Source organism: Triturus cristatus, chromosome 10, assembly GCF_964204655.1.
Source record: "Triturus cristatus chromosome 10, aTriCri1.1, whole genome shotgun sequence".
NCBI classification, from domain to species: Eukaryota; Metazoa; Chordata; class Amphibia; order Caudata; family Salamandridae; genus Triturus; species Triturus cristatus.
This window is the reverse complement of record NC_140593.1, coordinates 375,200,011-375,221,166: the sequence shown is the minus strand read 5'-3', so window position 1 is coordinate 375,221,166 and position 21,156 is coordinate 375,200,011. Positions and strand designations below refer to the sequence as shown.

The window sequence follows — 21,156 nt, the reverse complement described above, 5'->3', positions numbered from 1 at the left end:
ATTGGTATCAAACTTCTCAGCACATTATACCCACACTGAGGTCAGTGTGAGATTTAATGAAAAATGCACACAGAGGGCATCTAAGAGATGCCCCCTGAAAAACGATCTACCACTAGTGGCCAGGCTGAATAGCTGCTTTCAGCTGCCACCACCAGACTTGTTTATGGACCCCTGGCTCGAGAGCCTGCTGCTTTCGTGGGACTGAAACAATGCATATCCTGGGACGAGGTGCCAAGCCTCCCCCCCAGGATAGACAGGGTCCACGAAAGGGAAGCTTCCAAGGCTTGCTGCCTTCTTGAGCTTCCCCAGGCCTTTTGCTGCTTCCTGCAACTGTTGGGTGAAAGAATTACTTTACACATTAGGCATAGTCAAGCGTTATTCAGAAAATATGCGATATTCCACTGTAAGCAACACACAACACAGTTCATATGCAAATAAAATTCTTTATATATAAATTACGTCATTCATATATGTATGCATCGATATTTCATCCTTAGGGATCTCCTGGGGTTGGCACCTGTATCTGGACACCACAAATGTGGTCAATGCTAGCATGAATGTTATATATGCTATCCAATGTCCCTGTGGACTCACATATGTTGGACAAACAACTCAGAAAGTGAAAGTCAGAATTTTGCAGCACATGAGTAGGATAAGATGTAAGGTACATGGAGCACCTATGGTTGACCATTATGCATCAAACAATCACTCTCCCAACAACATCACATGGTGGGTACTAGAGAAAATCATCCCTAGTAGCAGAGGGGGGTCGATTGCGAGGATACTGAACTACAAGGAGTGTAGATGGATCCATTTACTTAACTCGGTCCAGAACGGGTTGAACGAGATGGAGGAGATCTCGAAACAAATGGGCCTACTTTGATCAGCCCCCAGATAGACCCATTGCAGTATACATGGTTTTTTGACAAACAACGAAATGTCTGAAATACTTCACTTGAGTACGAACTTGCACTTCCTGAATCCTACTTTGGGTCTACTTTGATGAGCCCCCCGATGCTCAGTCAAACCCCCTTTTTAGCATACATGAGCTTTTGATTAACATAGAACAGTCTAAATCCTTCACTTATGTACCAATTTGTACTTTCTGAATTTTCTAATCTCTATTTGTTGACATGAATATTACGTTTTTTATGTTATGTGAATTACTGTTGTGAACCGTACAATGTAGCACGAATTATTGGTATCTTGTCTTGTGTACTTGTACCTCGGCTACCCGAGCACATTGTAAACCTTGAATGGAGACTTGAATCGTATGCTGACCTCCATAATATGTGTTCGTATGGCACCATTCTTGCAAGTTATGGAGCTCTCACTAAATCAGGTTGCCTGCACTGGGTATCATCGACTCTGCACCTCGCATTTCAATTGTGCACCGAAACGCCGCATTTGGTGAATGTCCTCCCCTTTTGCGACTTAATTGTTTACTTTGTTACCTTAGTAACACATGAGGACTAGTCACTTTCGTTGGCGCCCGCGCCACGCGTCACTCGTTGCACAGCAATTGGTGCATGAATCTCCACGAAGCCGTTCTTCCTACATGACGTATTTGTTTACTTCGTTACCATGGTAACACAGGATGATTAGTTACGTTCGTTGGCGCCGGCGCAACTCGTTGCCTAGCAACCCACAGCGTTTGGCGTACACGCGCACGTTACTCTCGGCTTTTTATGCAGACTCACTGCAGACGTTACTGCCGATTCAATCAGATGAGCCAGGACCCCCAGGCCTGCCGCCCGATCTTCCGAATGAGGTAATTTCGAATTCCCCAAGCGACCCGTATATTTTTAGTCTGTGCTCCCAAATGGGTCTCAGGCTTTTAATTCTAACCTGATTATGGCTTCTTCACAGTTAACTTCGTTTGAAGAGCCAACATCACCCACACTAAGGGATTAGAAGCGCCTGGATTTTAGACAGCACTGCGCATGAACTTCGGTGAGCGCCAACCCTGTAATATTCGTTCCAGTTACCCGTCGATTTGCAGTGGTCATTTACTCAAACGTACAAATTTTTGTTCTCTAGATGCGACCTTTTTTAATTACTACTGTGGAGCCCTGAATGCGATGGGACCAGTGAATCAACATAGGTGAGCAAGTCAGGCTCCCCCTTCACGTTGATCGTTTTTCACCTCTTTGTTTGGGATGAATTTAATTTACCCCGAATTATTTACAGGCCCCCTGACCACACTGAATAACTAAGTGGAACCCCATCCTGAGATCATCAACTCCACAGGCCCAGACTATTTTGAATTGAATTTCTCTCTTACTAAGGTGAGTCACCTGCCACCCTTAGTACTTTTGTCCTTTCACTGATGTCAACACACCTGACCAAGTCCCTTTTGTCACTAACAGGCCGTCACCCTTTATCCAAGTCCTGATGAAGACCCGCACTGACCTATCAAGAGTGCAGTACTAGGGTTGAAACGTCGACTATTATGTGGACCTTTACATAGGATCTGCGCCAAAAGGAACTCTTCCATCACGCAGCTTTACTATTGAACCTTCTGGCCACTTTCGAATATCCTCGATTTTAAACAACTGTACATATCACGCACACTGTCACCGAGCACTTATTCACTGTGTCACTTGTATCATCACACTATTGCTTGACGGCCTTTCATGAAATATCGATGCATACATATATGAATGATGTAATTTATATATAAAGAATTTGATTTGCATATGAACTGTCTTGTGTGTTGCTTACAGTGGAATATCGCATATTTTCTGAATAACGCTTGACTATGCCTAATGTGTAAAGTAATTCTTTCACCCAACGGAACCACTGTTTACCTTATAACTTACTGCCCAGGTTCTGAGGGATACTGGGTTACCCCATTATTTGTTTAACTATAATTGGTGCAGGTCTTTACCTGCGAGGGTTTTTACTCTCATTTAATGTTTTTGGACTAATTTTCAATCTGTGTCTAATTTTGTGTATTGTCATAATTTTCAATTTGTGCTTAATTTTGTGTATTGTCGTATTATGTCTGAAAGAGAAACCTTGTCATATAGTGAAGACTATATAGCCAAATTAATACATGACCAGGGAGCCTCTGGCTTTCTACTAGGCTCGGATAGAGTGCCAGCAGACACCAGTCTGAATGAGAAATTGGCTAAAATTGAGAGATTGGAGAAGAAGCTAATCAGAGCACGCCTTCACGGGCATGTATTGACAAAATACCTCCAGTCTAACATAATTCCCAAAGGCCTACAAGTACGTAATGAACCCGCTATATTCATAGATATCCCGAAATTCAGAGAAGGATTCAGTTACGTAGCGAACAACTGCTCCAGACATTGGATGGTCCTTGGGGTAGAAACAGCAATAGAATACGTAAAAAAGCTTACACAAGAAATAGCGGACCTTAAAAAGGAACTTATTGATGACACTTCCCTTACCAACGCCAGGGAGGCATTAGAAAGAGCTGAAAAGACACTCTCTGACTTCAATACCATCACTCTGAACAGGAAGCTGGATAAGCTATCCAAGGATAAGGAACTACGACAAAAACATTACTTATCCATATTTATCAGACGACTATTACCAGCAAGACAGCCAAGGTTTCTTCAGCAATAGAAGTCGACAGGGACCCCGAAGATTTTACACCTTCTCGAATTCCTCTGCAGGCAGTGGCTCAGATACTGAATCTGACGGACCTTCTTCTAACCCACAAACCAACCAGGGTCCACGTTTTTTAGGAGAGGGCTACCGCCAAAACAACAGGGGCGGAGGGAGAGCTCAGAACTGGGAGAGACCGAGAGGATGGAACAGGGGCAGGAACACTCAGCAAGGCACATCACGAGTTCGGTTCTACCAACCGGAAACACACGGGGAAATCTCTACACGGAGGCAAACTTACATATGGTAGAGGCTCATACACCCCTTGTCCAGTCCCTTGACCTACCTGAAACCAACATCATTGTCACGACGAATCAGAATAGCACTAATCCATCTGATCCAATCATCAACTTATCAAGCCACACTATGTCTCCGGCTGAAAGGGATGTGCTTTCCAAAGGACTTTCCTTTGTCCCCACAGTCATCCCAGACTCTTTCCAGATTAAAATCGAGCTACAACGCTTCTTTCGCAAAATCAGATTGAAGTACTATTTCAGCAAGAATACCTACAATCCTTTGCCTTCTGCCACAGGATTTAGACCTATCTCAACTTTCACCCCAGGGGCACACATGGTGAGTGACAAAATACTTGCATATGAGAAAATTGTACTTCAAGAAATCATGCAAATTGTGGCTGAAAGGAAGTACATAAAATACAACATCAGCAAAGAAGAAAAATGTGCCTTACGTTCCTTGAGTGATAACAAAACCATCGTCATCAAGTCAGCTGACAAGGGTGGTGCAGTGGTACTACAAAACACAGACGAGTATGTGGAGGAGCTTGAACGTCAACTAGGAATGGAGGATAGTTACCAACCAACCCCACGTGACCCCACACCAATTCTGAAATCTATGATAGAAAAAGTGACCAAAGGAGGTCTCTCTAAAGGATTCCTAAGCCAGCATGAATATGAGTTCCTCAACAGCAAAGACCCTCGAATACCGACCATCTATACTTTACCTAAAATACACAAACGAATGGAGAAGCCACCTGGAAGACCCATTGTCTCGGGATGTGGCTCGATCCTGGAACCACTCAATCAATTCATAGACTATTTTTTACAACCCTTCGTATCAAAAACAAAATCATTCGTAAGGGATACGACACACATTATACAAATACTTGAAGGTCAGGCATTTGATCCCCAGACTCAACTCTTGGTCACACTAGATGTGTCCTCTTTGTACACTTCAATTCCCCAAGACGCTGCGTTGGATGTTATCAGGAACACATTGGACTCCAGATCAAGACCACATTGGATCCCTACAGAATTTTTGATTTCTCTACTGGAAATTGCCATGAAAAAGAACTATTTCACCTTCAAAAAACAATTCTATTACCAGTGTAAAGGCGTAGCCATGGGTGCTACGTATGCCCCAAGTCTAGCTAATGTGTACATGGACCATTACGAGGAGGAACACTTGTATAGTCTGGACAACCCATACTTGAATGCCATCTCAGTATGGAAGCGTTATATAGACGATGTGATAATGATTTGGAATGGGGACAACATTGAACTCAATAATTTCTTCACCTGGTTGAACATTAGATCCACAGATATCCAGTTCACTATGACATGTAACAACGAAGCAATTGATTTTCTGGACTTAACATTCCGTTCACAAGACAATCTGCTATACTGTGATTTGCATCGTAAACCCATGGAAAGAAACTCATTACTCAAATACCAGTCCCATCACCCACGCAGCCTGCGAGACAACCTCCCGTATGGCCAATTCCTCAGACTAAGGAGGAACTGCACAAGAAGGACAGACTATTTCAGGGAATCTGAAATATTAGTGTCTAGACTCAGAGAGAGAGGTTACCCTACAGGTCTACTCAAGCGGGCAAAGAAACGGGCATGGTATTGCCCCCGGGAACAATTGTTAGAGATTAACCAAAAACAACTGGAGACAGACAAGATAGTCTGTGTGACTACATTCAACAGCAAAAGCAATGAAATAAAGAAAGTCGTAAAAAAATACTGGAACCTAGTCGCGAGTGAACTACAGATATCGCAGGATCCCACATTTGCTTTCAAAAGAGGCAAGAACATTAAGGATTCGGTGGTTAATGCATACCTGGACACACCTAAACAACCTGACCTTAGGGATCTCCTGGGGTTGGCACCTGTATCTGGACACCACAAATGTGGTCAATGCAAGGCATGCGACTTATGCTATGAAGGAACTACATTCACGTATACTGGTAGAACATACAAACTTTCCCAGTTTACTAATTGCAATAGCATGAATGTTATATATGCTATCCAATGTCCCTGTGGACTCACATATGTTGGACAAACAACTCAGAAAGTGAAAGTCAGAATTTTGCAGCACATGAGTAGGATAAGATGTAAGGTACATGGAGCACCTATGGTTGACCATTATGCATCACACAATCACTCTCCCAACAACATCACATGGTGGGTACTAGAGAAAATCATCCCTAGTAGCAGAGGGGGGTCGATTGCGAGGATACTGAACTACAAGGAGTGTAGATGGATCCATTTACTTAACTCGGTCCAGAACGGGTTGAACGAGATGGAGGAGATCTCGAAACAAATGGGCCTACTTTGATCAGCCCCCAGATAGACCCATTGCAGTATACATGGTTTTTTGACAAACAACGAAATGTCTGAAATACATCACTTGAGTACGAACTTGCACTTCCTGAATCCTACTTTGGGTCTACTTTGATGAGCCCCCCGATGCTCAGTCAAACCCCCTTTTTAGCATACATGAGCTTTTGATTAACATAGAACTGTCTAAATCCTTCACTTATGTACGAATTTGTACTTTCTGAATTTTCTAATCTCTATTTGTTGACATGAATATTACGTTTTTTATGTTATGTGAATTACTGTTGTGAACCGTACAATGTAGCACAAATTATTGGTATCTTGTTACTTGTACCTCGGCTACCCGAGCACATTGTAAACCTTGAGTGGAGACGAATCGTATGCTGACCTCCATAATATGTGTTCGTATGGCACCACTCTTGCAAGTTATGGAGCTCTCACTAAATCAGGTTGCCTGCACTGGGTATCATCGACTCTGCACCTCGCATTTCAATTGTGCACCGAAACGCCGCATTTGGTGAATGTCCTCCCCTTTTGCGACTTAATTGTTTACTTGGTTACCTTAGTAACACATGATGACTAGTCCCTTTCGTTGGCGCCCGCGCCACGCGTCACTCGTTGCACAGCAATTGGTGCATGAATCTCCACGAAGCCGTTCTTCCTACATGACGTATTTGTTTACTTCGTTACCATGGTAACACAGGATGATTAGTTACGTTCATTGGCGCCAGCGCAACTCGTTGCCTAGCAACCCACAGCGTTTGGCGTACACGCGCACGTTACTCTCGGCTTTTTATGCAGACTCACTGCAGACGTTACTGCCGATTCAATCAGATGAGCCAGGACCCCCAGGCCTGCCGTCCGATCTTCCGAATGAGGTAATTTCGAATTCCCCAAGCGACCCGTATATTTTTAGTCTGTGCTCCCAAATGGGTCTCAGGCTTTTAATTCTAACCTGATTATGGCTTCTTCACAGTTAACTTCGTTTGAAGAGCCAACATCACCCACACTAAGGGATTAGAAGCGCCTGGATTTTAGACAGCACTGCGCATGAACTTAGGTGAGCGCCAACCCTGTAATATTCGTTCCAGTTACCGGTCGATTTGCAGTGGTCATTTACTCAAACGTACAAATTTTTGTTCTCTAGATGCAACCTTTTTGAATTACTACTGTGGAGCCCCGAATGCGATGGGACCAGTGAATCAACATAGGTGAGCAAGTCAGGCTCCCCCTTCACGTTGATCGTTTTTCACCTCTTTGTTTGGGATGAATTTAATTTACCCCGAATTATTTACAGGCCCCCTGACCACACTGAATAACTAAGTGGAACCCCATCCTGAGATCATCAACTCCACAGGCCCAGACTATTTTGAATTGAATTTCTCTCTTACTAAGGTGAGTCACCTGCCACCCTTAGTACTTTTGTCCTTTCACTGATGTCAACACACCTGACCAAGTCCCTTTTGTCACTAACAGGCCGTCACCCTTTATCCAAGTCCTGATGAAGACCCGCACTGACCTATCAAGAGTGCAGTACTAGGGTTGAAACGTCGACTATTATGTGGACCTTTACATAGGATCTGCGCCAAAAGGAACTCTTCCATCACGCAGCTTTACTATTGAACCTTCTGGCCACTTTCGAATATCCTCGATTTTAAACAACTGTACATATCACGCACACTGTCACCGAGCACTTATTCACTGTGTCACTTGTATCATCACACTATTGCTTGACGGCCTTTCATGAAATATCGATGCATACATATATGAATGACGTAATTTATATATAAAGAATTTGATTTGCATATGAACTGTCTTGTGTGTTGCTTACAGTGGAATATCGCATATTTTCTGAATAACGCTTGACTATGCCTAATGTGTAAAGTAATTCTTTCACCCAACGGAACCACTGTTTACCTTATAACTTACTGCCCAGGTTCTGAGGGATACTGGGTTACCCCATTATTTGTTTAACTAGCTTCCTGCAACTGGTCACCACTGGTTCTGACCCCCACTTTGGGCAGGAGAACTGGCAGAAAACTAAGTTAGGAAGGGCGTTGTGCCAACCTCTGCCAACCCAACCCCTCAGGTGGAGGAGGCGAGGTGAAGCACAACTCTCAGTCCAAGCCATCTTGCAGATGGGGGTACCCAGCCAACCAGGGTGAGGTCTATGTCCTCCTCCCGCTGGAGGGTGGCATATTAGAGGGTGTACCCATCCCAGGGAAGGGCCCCATTGGACCCAACCTTTTACCTACCTGTAACACCCCTAAATCTAGTATTTAGGGGCACCCCTGAACCTTGCTTCCTCAGACAAGAAACTACAAGAAGAAAAGAAGAAGGACCAAACAGCTGTCCCCACTGACATTTTCCCCAGCCCTACCGGCCTGTTCCGAACGTGAACCTGCAGAAGCGAAACTCCGGTGTGTCCTGCAGCCAGCAGCCTCAAGAACCCAGAGGACCTGCCCTGCGTTCAAAAGAAAAGACTATCTCCAGTGAACACCGGATTTGTTCACCAACAGACTCCAGGTCCGGAAAAGTCAGCGAGTCTGCACCACTCTGAACCAGACGCCCGCGGCCCGAGTTTGAGTGGTCCAACACCATGAGGAGGTCTTCCCGGTGATCCTGACCCAAGATCTGTTGACCCCTGACCCACCTCAAGCCTTCAGCCGACGCCTGCTGACTCAAACTGGAAAGTCCACCCAACCGCGACCAGGAGCTGGTAAGAAGATCCGACACTAAAAGGCACCCCTGCACCGGACGCCCCAAGGCCTTGGGTGGCACAACTGACCGTGCCTAACCAACCCCCAACATACCTCTCCAAGTGGTGGTCGCACCCAGAAGACCTTAGTCACCGAGCCTGCAGTGTGTTTGCAATCTGGAGACTCCCCTTTGAAAGCTACAGGGCGCCCAACGCAAAAACAGCACTCTGCACCCGGCCGCCCTAGTGCCGCTGAGGGTGCACCTTTTGTGCTGGCTTGAACCCCTATTTGCCCTCAGCGGAAGTCTAGGAGCTTTGCTCCTACACCCTTCTGGCCTGCTCGTAAGCCACCACCAACCGGAGGCACCCTATCCCCCATTGGATAACATTGGGCCTCAGCACTCTGCACCCGGCCGCCCTAGTGCCGCTGAGGGTGTAACAAGAGTACATCCTTGACCCTGGGCGACCCCTCAGTCTACCCCCAGAATACCAACTCCCACAACCGAATTCTTACCTTTGAACCGATAACCCTATTTCCCTCCATTGGATAACATTAACTGTTTTTCTATGAAAAGTTTCTAAGTGTGGAGTTGGAAAATCTATATAAGTCTCCAAACTGTAACAAAATAACCAAAACGCTTTTACTTACCTGTTTACATGAAATATCCCAGTACAGTATCCAGTTATACTGCACTGTGTAAGAAAAGTAATTTTTTTGACATTCTACTGAAAAGCCAATGCAAAGTATGTGTACAATATTTCGAAGCCTTGCACTACGAGTAGTTCTACTGTAATCAAACCAAAAGTATATATACAACTGCAATAGAAACTGTATTACTACTGCAAAGTACTTATCCCTTACCTGTGGCAGGCTTGCGTGGTTCAATGAAATAAAATATCTAAAAGAATATGTTTTATACAAAACCAATTGGTCTGAAGTTCAGTCTTTGAGTGTGTGATATCATTTGCTGACTGAGTGTGTACAACAAATTCTCAACACAACCCTCATAAATCCTTAAAGCTCGACCCCACTACCACAAATAGAGAGTAAGGTGCCATCTACTTTTACCTCTGCCTACCTTTGGGGTTCCACTGGACTCTGTGCACACTATACCTCACTTTGGTATAGTATATGCAGAGCCAGCTTATTACAAGGCTGCAACCATGGTTGACAAGCGGGATATCCCCTGCAAATGGAGGTCTCTGACCACCCACTCTGAGCTGGAATGGCGAGGAAGCTGGGGCTGTCCCCGGAAACATAGGATGATATGGGGCTAATGGTGAAGCTGGATACAGGGAATGTCTAAGACTCGATTATGCTTTGTACTGTACCGAAATAAGTTAGGGTGAGCAGTGGTGTTGATTGTGTTTGGTCGCCACTGTATGCAAAAATCAAAAGTTGGTTATCAAACAAAAGAATAATCATTGAATTTTAGTGTTTTTTTCCAATCAACATATATGTATAAATTCACACACAAATAAAAGCTTTCTGAAACAAATTAGGAAGACTGAACTGACCTATACAAATCCCTTCCAACGTCGACCTGATCTTTCGCAAATCCTCGATCATCATCAGTGAAACTGAAGCCTGTTCCAACCTGACCAGGAAGAATATATTATTAGGACATGTATTTAGTCAAAAAATGATTTAAAATAAATATCTATGGAGTGCATCGATGCTTCAATCACATAAAACACAACTATTGCCATTTCTATCAATATATACCCACTAAAAAGATATGATTGACTGTAAAAAAAAAAAAAACCTCAGCAGGAAAGGCCTTTCTGGAATTTTGCAATGCATTCTATTGGGTTTCTTCTACATTTACAATTTCCTTTCCAATTTTTTTTACATTTCTTCCAGTTGTATTTAGCAAATGGGCAGCAAGCAAATTTTAGAAAGGCAAACTTTTATTCAGAATGCTGTGATCATTAGTTAATGAAAATATTTCTAGTATTTAGCAAATGGGCAGCAAGCAAATTTTAGAAAGGCAAACTTTTATTCAGAATGCCGTGATCATTAGTTAATGAAAATATTTCTAAGTGTTCAGCCTTTGTTTACCAATAGGATAAATTAGTTGGGGCTTGCAAGCACTGGGGTTCCATTTGAATATGTAACTGGCGATAATGTTTAGAACAGTAGCACCATCAGAGAGGAAAAGAGGATGCTTTATTGAGAAATGGTATAATTGGTTCTTTGATGGAGTTAGTGCAGAAGCCCGAAAAGAGGCATATGTCACATTCTGCTATAAATTGCTGGAGCAGACAAAAAAAGGGTGCACTGAATCGTCACCCAGTATCCAATACTAAGATGTACATCCATGTAGGTTTTGTAATGAGGGCTTCAATAAAATGTAGTATGGTTTTAGAAAGGATCATGGTACTGAGGTAGCGATTACATCCACCCTAGAAGACTTGTGATTAGAGGTGGATGAACAGTGTGGGAGAATGGATATTGTTGGACCGGTCAGCTGCTTTTGAAAATGTCAATCATTCCATCCCGATTATGAGACTGATAAATCGTGAACTGCAGGGAGAAGACTCGGACTGGTTTAAATCCTCTTTTCCTGATCAATCATTTAGGTCTTTTCGGTCCTGTTCCTTTCGGAGTTTCAACCATGGTGTACCACAGGGTCCACGCCCCTTCACGTTTAATATTTAACTTGCGCTTTGGGGACAGGCCAGTAAACACTTAAACGGTTAGATCTACTGCATACTCACTTCTTACAGTTTGCTTCTTAAAATGATTAGGTTTTGCCTCCATAACAATCTTTCTATTTGATGGAAATATACACATTCAAACAAAGGGAAAAGCTATGGACATCTCCTTTGCCCCCATGCGAATTTGGCGCAGAGCAGGTGGGAGAAGCAGGTTGTCTGGGCCAAAGACAAATCAACACACAATTTCACATCATAATATGGATCATATAAATCAATGATTTATTTTTGATTTGAAAAGGGGATGTATCCCTGGCTGAAGAATTTGTGCAGATTCCGATCAGAAATATTTACAATCTGATACTCATGAGTACTGTTAGTTTAGAAACAATTGATTTTTTGGATCTAAGGGTCCACGTTTTCGATGCGAAATTAAAGAATCTTATTTCGGAAAGATATAGAGGGCAACAGCATTTTGCATGCTGCGATTGCCTATCCTGAAATAAAGATAAAATGGAGCATTCCTTTTGGCAAGTTGCTGTGAGCCAAATGTAAGTGTGGTACAGATGAGCCATTTATCAAGATTAGGGATGACACGTTTAGGAGATTCAAACAGAGAAGCTAACCATCTGGGGTGATGAAAGAAGCTATCAGACCGGATGAATTTAGAGATAGAAATGATCTCATTAATCATTCCACAAAAAACAAAGATGGAGACATATAGCAGGGAATCTGGGGATTTTAATATGCTATTAAAAAAAAAAAACTTGCATATCTTTTGATCAGAAAGATTTTATGGCAGAGCCCAATCCTCCAGTAACAAACAGATGTGATGTTTTCTTGAGGCATATACTGATGCAAACTGAAAGAACGTTGAAGGGCGTGAGTAGAAATAAACGAATTTGGGTTTGTCTGTAAAAATTGTAAGGTCCGTAAAAATAGCCATGATGTGAGAAGTTACAAGTTCCATATTCTAATCGACCTGGGAATATTGAGAAATTCCTCACATGCAATTCGGATTATGTGTGGTCTACATATTGATTGTCCCTGTGGACTGCAGAATGTGGGGGGAGTACTACACATCCTGCAATGAAAAGGGGTCTAGGACACTATGCATTGAAATAAGGCTTATCCGTTGGGAAGACATTTTGAGAACATCATATCAATGCAAGTCTGCTGCAATGGTTTGCACTTTATAGAGCGAAACTAAAACCAAGAGGTAGCAATAGAAACTGGCCCTCAGTCGACTATAATCCATATACATTTTGAGCCTAGAAACAAAGACTCCTACAGACCTGAATATAGATTAAGAATAACAATATTTGCCTAATTGCCTGGATACTGTGTTTTAGTGATTTTATCCTTATAATTTATTTTATTTTAGACTGAAAAAAACAATATGATCCTGCAACTTTTTAATTGTTCACTTCTAATGGATGCTGTCACTTTATTATACAGGGTATATATATTTCTTTAGATGTTTTATTGAATTATTTTGGTTTGATTGGTTTTAGACGAAAGTTAATAGAGTCTGAGAGTAGGATGCACCATTGTGATGGAAGCAATATCCCCAAATGTGCCTTAAAAGCGCTTTAGCAGCAGATATCTGAATGCCCTTATATATGTTTACATTGCATGAGCTAAAGATCAATAACTCACTAGGGCATTAATATTAAGCTTTCCAATGTTTGGATTTTTTGGACTCTAGTAATCATGGACTATGAATTTTGTTTGGTTTAAAACATGAAATTGTGACAGATCTTCTGAAATTACATTACAATGGAGGAGCAGTAAATGGACTGTTTTGCTTGATACATGGTGATGTTATGGAATTAATAACTTTAAACGATTTAAAAGCCCTGTTCCAATATGGCACCACTTTTCAGGAAGCGGTATTCAGGATTCTTTCAGTCTATTTTGATGTTTATTAGCACTTACACATTGTTTGGAGCACTTTACAGGACGTGTTTGCAATAGAATTGCACACGTGAGGAAGGCTTTTTTTTTCTTTTTAAGTTAAAACACGTTGGGTGTAACACGCTCTTCACCACCCAGAATAAAATATTGCACAGCATCCTTGACTTGTATTTGTGGACTTTTGTTCAGACTATATACTATTTACTGATGGACTTTCTCTCCTGAGTCAGTTGCACCATTACTACAAGTGTACGAGCTGGCGGTCTGAAGAGAAATGCTCTGATTATTAAACTTTTTTTTAACCAATTGTATTGATTTTAAAGGTAGCACAGTCTGTAGTACAGTATGATAATGTAATCAACAATACATTACATGTTCCCAGTGGGTCAGTATACTGTAGGTAATGAGGAATATTACTACAGGAGGCATTAGCTCATCTTTATATAGTTAACAAAAAAAGTGTGAAACAAGGTGAAATGGTAGGTCATCCCCATTATAAACCATCAAGATCTCTGTACCTGTGATACATCATCCATGCGGCACTGGTTGATAGCCATGGGATCTAGCTTTAATCATAGATCAGACAAAGATGCATTGTCCCTCTATCATAGTGGTTCAAGGGCTGACAGTATGGATGAATCTAGGCTCGATGAGGTAGGGTATGGGCTTAGGAACAATGAAAAGGAAGGGGGAGAGGGAGGAGAGAAGAGAAGAGGGGAAAGGAGTGCTAGGCGATAAGTGTGGGTTGGAGTAGTACGTGTTAGGCGATCATGATCCCCCGTCCAACACTCCATCCTGTGCTCCTCTGAGCACCTGCAGCTCATGTAGGAGTGTATCCCATTCCAGTGCAATGGGGACCTTACACAGGCCTCTCACCACCTCTCTGTGGAGTGTCACCGATTCAGTCCTGTGTCACTTAAGCTTGACGCAAACCAATAGGGCATACCAGGAAGATGAGCATCTTTCCACTTCAATGGCTCTCCTAGGTATAAGCAGGGCCAGATCTATGAATCAATTAAAGGCACCGCCCGCCTTTTTATGCCTACATAACCCCAGCAGAGACAACTCCATTATGCAGAAGTCCTCCCTCCGTAATGGCAGTCAGGTTATCCGTGACCGCCTTCCACAGCAATTGCGCATCTGGACATTTCCAGAACATGTGCGCCATGTCTGCATTATGGGAGCACATCTGGGGCATACTGATACACTGCCATATTTTCTATGCAAGTGAGCTGTTTTGAGGTACGCTGTGTGTAAGATGTGTTGGATATATTGAAATTTAGTATTGCAGGAAATATTACGTGGGTATACAAGAGCCCTGTCCAACTCTTTCTGTGTTAGAGCACAACCAATATCCCGTTCCCAGTGTTGTCTGTTGGAGTGCAACAGGTGTTGTGGTGGAGGAGCCATCGCACGTGTGAACCATCTGATGGGGCGCCGTCCGCCACCCATCCCATGAATCACATGTGCATGGGTGCTATGTCCATGATCTGTCAATTCCATTGCAATTTAGCAAGAAGAGTGCAATGTGCTAGAAAATGGCCCAGGGGTAGGTCATGATCGACGAGGAGCTAATAGAAGAACACAAGGGCAGCGTTTTGGAACACGGCGCCTAGGGTACCTACCCGCCTTAGACTCCCAGAGTTCTATCTCCTCCCTCCCAAGGAGCTCTCTGAAGGGGCACAAGGAGCTGATACGGATCTCTGGTGTGTATGGCGTCAAGGCTGGGGTTAGTTGAAGGATTCTGCCATAAAATCTTATCTGATATAGTTAGTGTATGCTATGGTCAGAAGCTTTTAGATTGTTTGGGGGAAGTTTACCCGAAGGTTGTAACAAGTCGTGGGTCACTTGGGCAGCATGAACCAAGATGGGAAAGTTCAGTTCAGCCAGATGTCAGTCTGCCAGACAACGGGGCGACCATTGCAGTTGGGCTGCTAATGTCCAAAGTTAGGAGCTTCTAGGCTCTCTTTGTCAACAGATAGCTGGAGCTTCTGCAGGGCAACCCGTTGATGTCCCTTGTTCCAGAGAATGGTCACAAGCATGCAGTGCAAAATATGGAAGGTGGAGCTCGGTACGTGGACCGGTAGGTTATAAAAGTAATAAAGGAGTTGGGGGAGCATTACCATCTTGGATGGGGAGACTCAACCCTGCACCGTAAGTGGGAGTTTGCTCCAAATGCCAATTGAGGTCTCAAAGGGGCAATATACCTAGTGGAGTTTCTGTCTATTAAGACCCTAGTATCGTGATATATACAAATCCTGAGATAACAAAATGTGGACAGCTCCCATCTCAATTGAGGGGGTCCCACTGCTAGATGTTGTGGTGGGCAAACTGTGCTCACGAGGATCATGCAAGCCTTCATCCAATTCTCTCTCAGACCAGAGGCTTTTGAAATTTCTCAAGTGTTATTTCAATGCCTCCAAGTCCTCGCCTGACGTCCCACATGTAAATAAGGACATTGTCATGTAGAGGGAGACTGCCTGTAGCTCATCCTCTAATAGGATACCCCGCTCATACCCATTGCACCGCAGCCGTTGGGCCAGTGGTTCCACTGCCAGTGCGAATAAGAGTGGTGGCAGTGGGCATCCCTGGTGCCTTCCTCAACTGATCTAAAACTGGGCTGAAATGAGTTGACCCATCTTAACCCGGGCTGTAGGAGCTATATAAAATCAACAAATGAAGCGGCGGCGCAAGTACACCGGGGCGTCACACAATCAAATCTCTGTAAACATGTATTCCCACTCTACAGTGTCAAATGCTCGTTCTAGATCGTTCTAGATCAATCTCTAGACAAGCAGCAAAGGGCTAATGGGATGGGACAGCTCTAACGCTCTATGGAGTCTGCGTATGTTGAGGGTGGTCAAGCAATTAGTGTTGAAGCCGTTTTGATCATCATGAACCAGTAGGGGCATATATTCGAAAAGGCAACCGGCAACCTTACTAAGTATCTTATTGTCAGTGGCTACCATGGGGTGGAGGCGGGGGGTTTAAGAGGTCACCTCAAGTGGGTTTTTATCAGGCTTCAGCAGCGTCATTATGAGGGATTCACGGAGCATCGGAGGCAGCATCCCTTTGTCTAAGGGCACGCGATATATCTCCAATAGCTTGGGGACTAGGACACCCTTATAAGCCTTATAAAACCCAGCTGGAAGGCTGTCTAGGTCAGGAGTTTTTACATGTAGCTAATCCCAGTCTATTAACTTGTATTGCACGTTGTTGGTGTCCCCATGAAGACTAATCTAGGTCGAGTTTTTAAATTCTGCAGACAATGCACAGTTGATTTTGAAGTAGCAGATTCAGACCAAAAACAAACAAACAAAAGACCAGTCTGGTTAACAAAGTTACATAACTGGATCTCGATGAATTAGTAAAATCTTGTTCCACAGAAGACTGAAATCAAGGTAGAGGGGACAGGTTCTTTAACCTGCCCTGGCGACATTTGGTCAGCGACCTAGGTTAAATTCCTGAATCCAGTGAGTTGGGTGAGGTGCCTGGGAGAGTGGATCAGACATGCTGAGACTAGCAAGCAGAATTCATCTATTTTAAAACAGCTGCATGCCAGTTGTATTTACTCTTTTCAGTGCAGAGTACAGGGAGTTCTGGCTAATCAAGTATACAAACTGGACTGTTCAAATAGTGCTTCTGTGTGAATATCTGAATACCTCTTGGTCAGTCTCAGACTGCAGAATGAGGCAGACTATACACTGATGAAACTAAACGAGAGGCTTATATTTTGCTAGCTTTATCTACATGCTGCTGGCTGCCTGTAATAAAGGCCAGTGCTTTTTTAAGCTCCTATTTATAGTTCACAGGGTTGTGCATAGGAAAGCCAAAGAAAAAAGTTCAGTGTATAATCCAAGAAAAACTCTGCAATGACAGAAAATTGCTTAAATAGTAGCTCTGAAAGTCAAGACTGCCAAATTTGGAGGTTGTGAAGTTTTGGCCATAAAGGCAAAAAATGAACTTTCCCACAACCTGAGATTTAAAGATAATCATCAAATGATGCACAAAGCACTGGAGACTGTTCTGTGAGCTTTCAGTTATAGGTTACGTCTGTTGAATGAATTGGCCTAGTAATTAGAAGCCCCGTGATGGTAAAAGCTGTGCATTATAAATGACCCACACAACATTTGGTCTCAGAAGCCCCTAACTGAACTGCACGTAAGTAAATGTCTAGTCTGGCATAAATACAGAATGACATATTTACATAAAACTTCACATTCTTCTTTGATTAGATTCAAGATAAAGATAACCACTTGGAGTGCAAATCACTAAACTCATACCAATTTTCTAATTAGATGCCTCTGGAACACTACTATATTCATTGGGATTGAAGATATTTAAGAAAACACAGATCCGCAGATGTTTTGGCATAATTTTCCAGTTTCCATCTCGTTTCTATTTCTCCATCTACGCCAAGTTTTCAATCAAGCGAACACAGAGGAATTGAAACGTGCAGAAAGACTTGTGATTGAGAAGGACAGGCTCTTTGCTGCTGAGGAAAACGTGCAGGACTACAGGCATACTCATTACTGGGTAGGAGGCAGCAGAGCAGGCACACTAGTTCCAGGTTACTTTTCATACAGTGATCACTATTATGATATTGTTTGTCAAGATCTTGCTTGTTGTAGGTTTCCCACTCTCGCATTGCCAGTCACCAGCTCTGAGTCCCTCACCTCTATTATATGTTGAGTATCCCTCCGCTTTTCTCCCCTGCAGTATTCCGACACCTTCTTACCTGTTCCCTCCTCTGCAAAGTTTGTTACATTATGGCTGTGAGCAGTTGTCGGATGGTGTTTGCAGTTCCACTGGGCTCCAGGGTGTTTCTTGGTGCCTTTAGGGGCTCTTCAATGTTTGATATTTTGAAGAATCCAGTGAGTAATTTACAGGGGCATGTCTCATAATATATATGTAATTGCCAGTTTTCTATTAGCTGCAGGGCTTCTTGTGTTCCAAAATCAATGTTGAGCTCTCGTGTCATTTTAATATATTTAACATTCTGAAATTACACCATAACCAATCCAATCCAAATTTTCTTTATTTCGGCCAATTAGGCCATAAAAGATACAATCACACAATACATTTAAAACAGTCACTAAGAATAAAAACAATTAATAGAGTCAATAAAATCAGTATACAAAAGGTTTCGGACATATAGGTAGTGGAATCCATTAAACAGAACAGTTATTAGTTAATTTAGACCTTATCTGCCACATAGCCGTTAAAAATTTTGCAACTGCAAAGACTATATGCGGATCAGTGTTCGTTTTCAATATTCTGTACACCTGCAGATGACTCCTATGCCCAGGTTTCTGCATAGCGGACCTAGCCAATATCTTCTTGGTCTATTATAAGCTGGGCAAAAGAACACAATGTGGGTTTCTTCCTCATCATGAATGCAGCAGCCTGGACAGATTTTATCATTCTTTTTTGTCCAATTGTGGGTAAAAATTTTAATAGGGAGAGTCCCTAGCCTCCATTGTATGAACAATTTTCTAGATAAGATGGGGAAAATAATGTCCATAAATCCCTCAAACTGATAAGAGTCCTTGAAAGTCAAGAATCGATCAGTCAGGGACCCTTTGTTAGGTGCAGAGACCAGGGAGGCATAACGTTGCTCCCTATATATACCCACAAGGCGTTTGCGAGAAACCCCATGACAGCCTTGCTCAGGCGACTCCCATAATTCGGGGAGTCCCAGCCGATGAAGTTCTTTCTTTATGGAGGCTAGCCAGGGGATTTTATCGCAGGAATTCAGATTCATGACATGTACAAGCTCTTGCCTATAATGTAAAAGCTCAACAGTAGACCAGAGCCTGTGCCAGAACCTTAATGGCATAAGTTCCAGGTCATCTTTTATAGAGGGTAGGCCCTTATCTAGTCTTAGGGGAAGAAGGGGTGTACCTCGGGGGAGGGCCAGGAGACACCTTAAGAAATTGTTTTCTACAATAATAATTCCTGTGCCCGCCTTGTATCCCCAGAGTTCTCCACCATAGGATGCAGCTGCTTTGGCTTGAGACTTGTACATTACAACTGCCGGGCTAATTGGTTTGTAGGTGGAAGAATTTGCCACCTTCAGAATTCCCCCCGACAGTTGCAAGTTTTAAGCGACTGATTGCTACGTGAGGTTCCCATGATAGGTTCTCATGCAGCGTTACCCCTAGATACTGAAAGGTTTTTACTCTCTCCAGTGTTACTGAACTCAGGGATGGGTTTGGTCTAGTTTTGGCTGTAGGATTGAATATCATAAACTTGGTCTTCCCTGTATTTATTTCCAGGCCGTGTTGGCTACAGAAAAGGCCAAAACCATCTAAAATCCGTTGGATCCCCATCGGAGATTTGGACAGCAGGAGGGTATCATCCGCAAACATAATGGCCGGTACCCTCCTGCCGGCCAAAGACGGGGCATCATTATCATGAACATTGTCAAGATATGCAATTACGTTGTTAACATAGAGGCAGAACAGGGTCGGGGCAAGAACACAACCCTGTCTAACCCCTCTATGAACTGGAAATTTAGATGTCAGCGCACCCGTCCTTCCATACCTGACCTGTGCAAAATTGTTTTCATGGAGCCTAATAATGGCATTTAATAGATGGAGTGGGACTCCCAGCCCCGTTAATGTCTCATAATTTCTTCCTGGGGACCAGGTCAAAAGCTGACCTCAGGTCCACGAACACCATGTACAGCCTTCCCCTCTCAATGCTCACAGTTTTCCAGTATAGGAGTACGAGGCGGAAGATCTGATCCATGGTGGACGTGTTTTTCCTGAAGCCAGCTTGTAAGGGGCTGAGAATTTTATTTTCCTCCATCCACTCCGTGAGGTGGTTTAGGAGTAGGCGGGAATACATTTTCTGGGGGACATCTATGAGACTTATTGGCCTGTAGTTGGCTGGGAGTAGAGGAGAGCCCTTTTTGAAAATGGGCACTATCTCAGCCCCCAGCCAAGTACAAGGAATCTCCATCCCACCCAGAATGGCATTAAAAAGGGTGAGAAGATAAGGGCCCCATATGTCTGGGTATGAGCGAAAAAGATCGCCTGGCAACCTATCAAGACCAGGGGCCTTCCCCCTCGCCAGGGCTAGAATAACACTGACCACCTCAGAAAGAGTAAATTCCAAGGCTGGTACTGGGGCAGGAGCAACAGTAAAAACCCTGCCCCTTCCACCATCAATTTGAGGTGGTTCCTGGCATAGTTGGCCAAAATGGGTCTCCCAAACAGATGCTGCAATATTTGGCTCTATTGCAGCTTTGGGATCTGGCATACCAGTATTCACCAGGGACGAAAATTTCCTCAGATCTTTCGCTTCCAATGCTGATGTTAAATCCTGCCATTTGTTCCAGTCCCAGTCAGCTCGCGCCACTGCCATGGTTTTCTTATAAATCCGTCTAAGCTCAACAAGTTTGCGCTTGTCCGAACCTTTTTTAATACACTTCAATAGTTCGGACTTAGCCTTTTTACAAGATGCATTATACCAGGTTGGGGTTAGAGTTATTTTTTTCCTTAGTGGTAACACTGGGTAAAAGACCTCGCCTAAAAGGGCCACCAGTTCTTCATGGATGTGGGCTAATTTCTTATTAGATTCCAGGTTTCTTGGCTGCGAGATTAGACTGTCCGTTTCCATTAGCTTCGGGAGTGCTAGCCGAAAAATTTTACTTAG

The 21,156-nt window shown here is 43.3% G+C and overlaps 1 protein-coding gene across 2 annotated transcripts in view; it reads right to left on the bottom strand.

Annotated features, from left to right (window-relative positions):
- Positions 1-21,156, bottom strand: part of CPVL (carboxypeptidase vitellogenic like) — a 628,799-nt gene that overhangs the window by 394,148 nt on the left and 213,495 nt on the right. For both annotated transcript variants that reach the window (XM_085631603.1, XM_085631602.1), the window contains exon 6: positions 10,438-10,517. In XM_085631603.1, the coding sequence (XP_085487729.1) occupies positions 10,438-10,517 (80 nt within the window). The remainder of the gene's footprint in view (positions 1-10,437; positions 10,518-21,156) is intronic.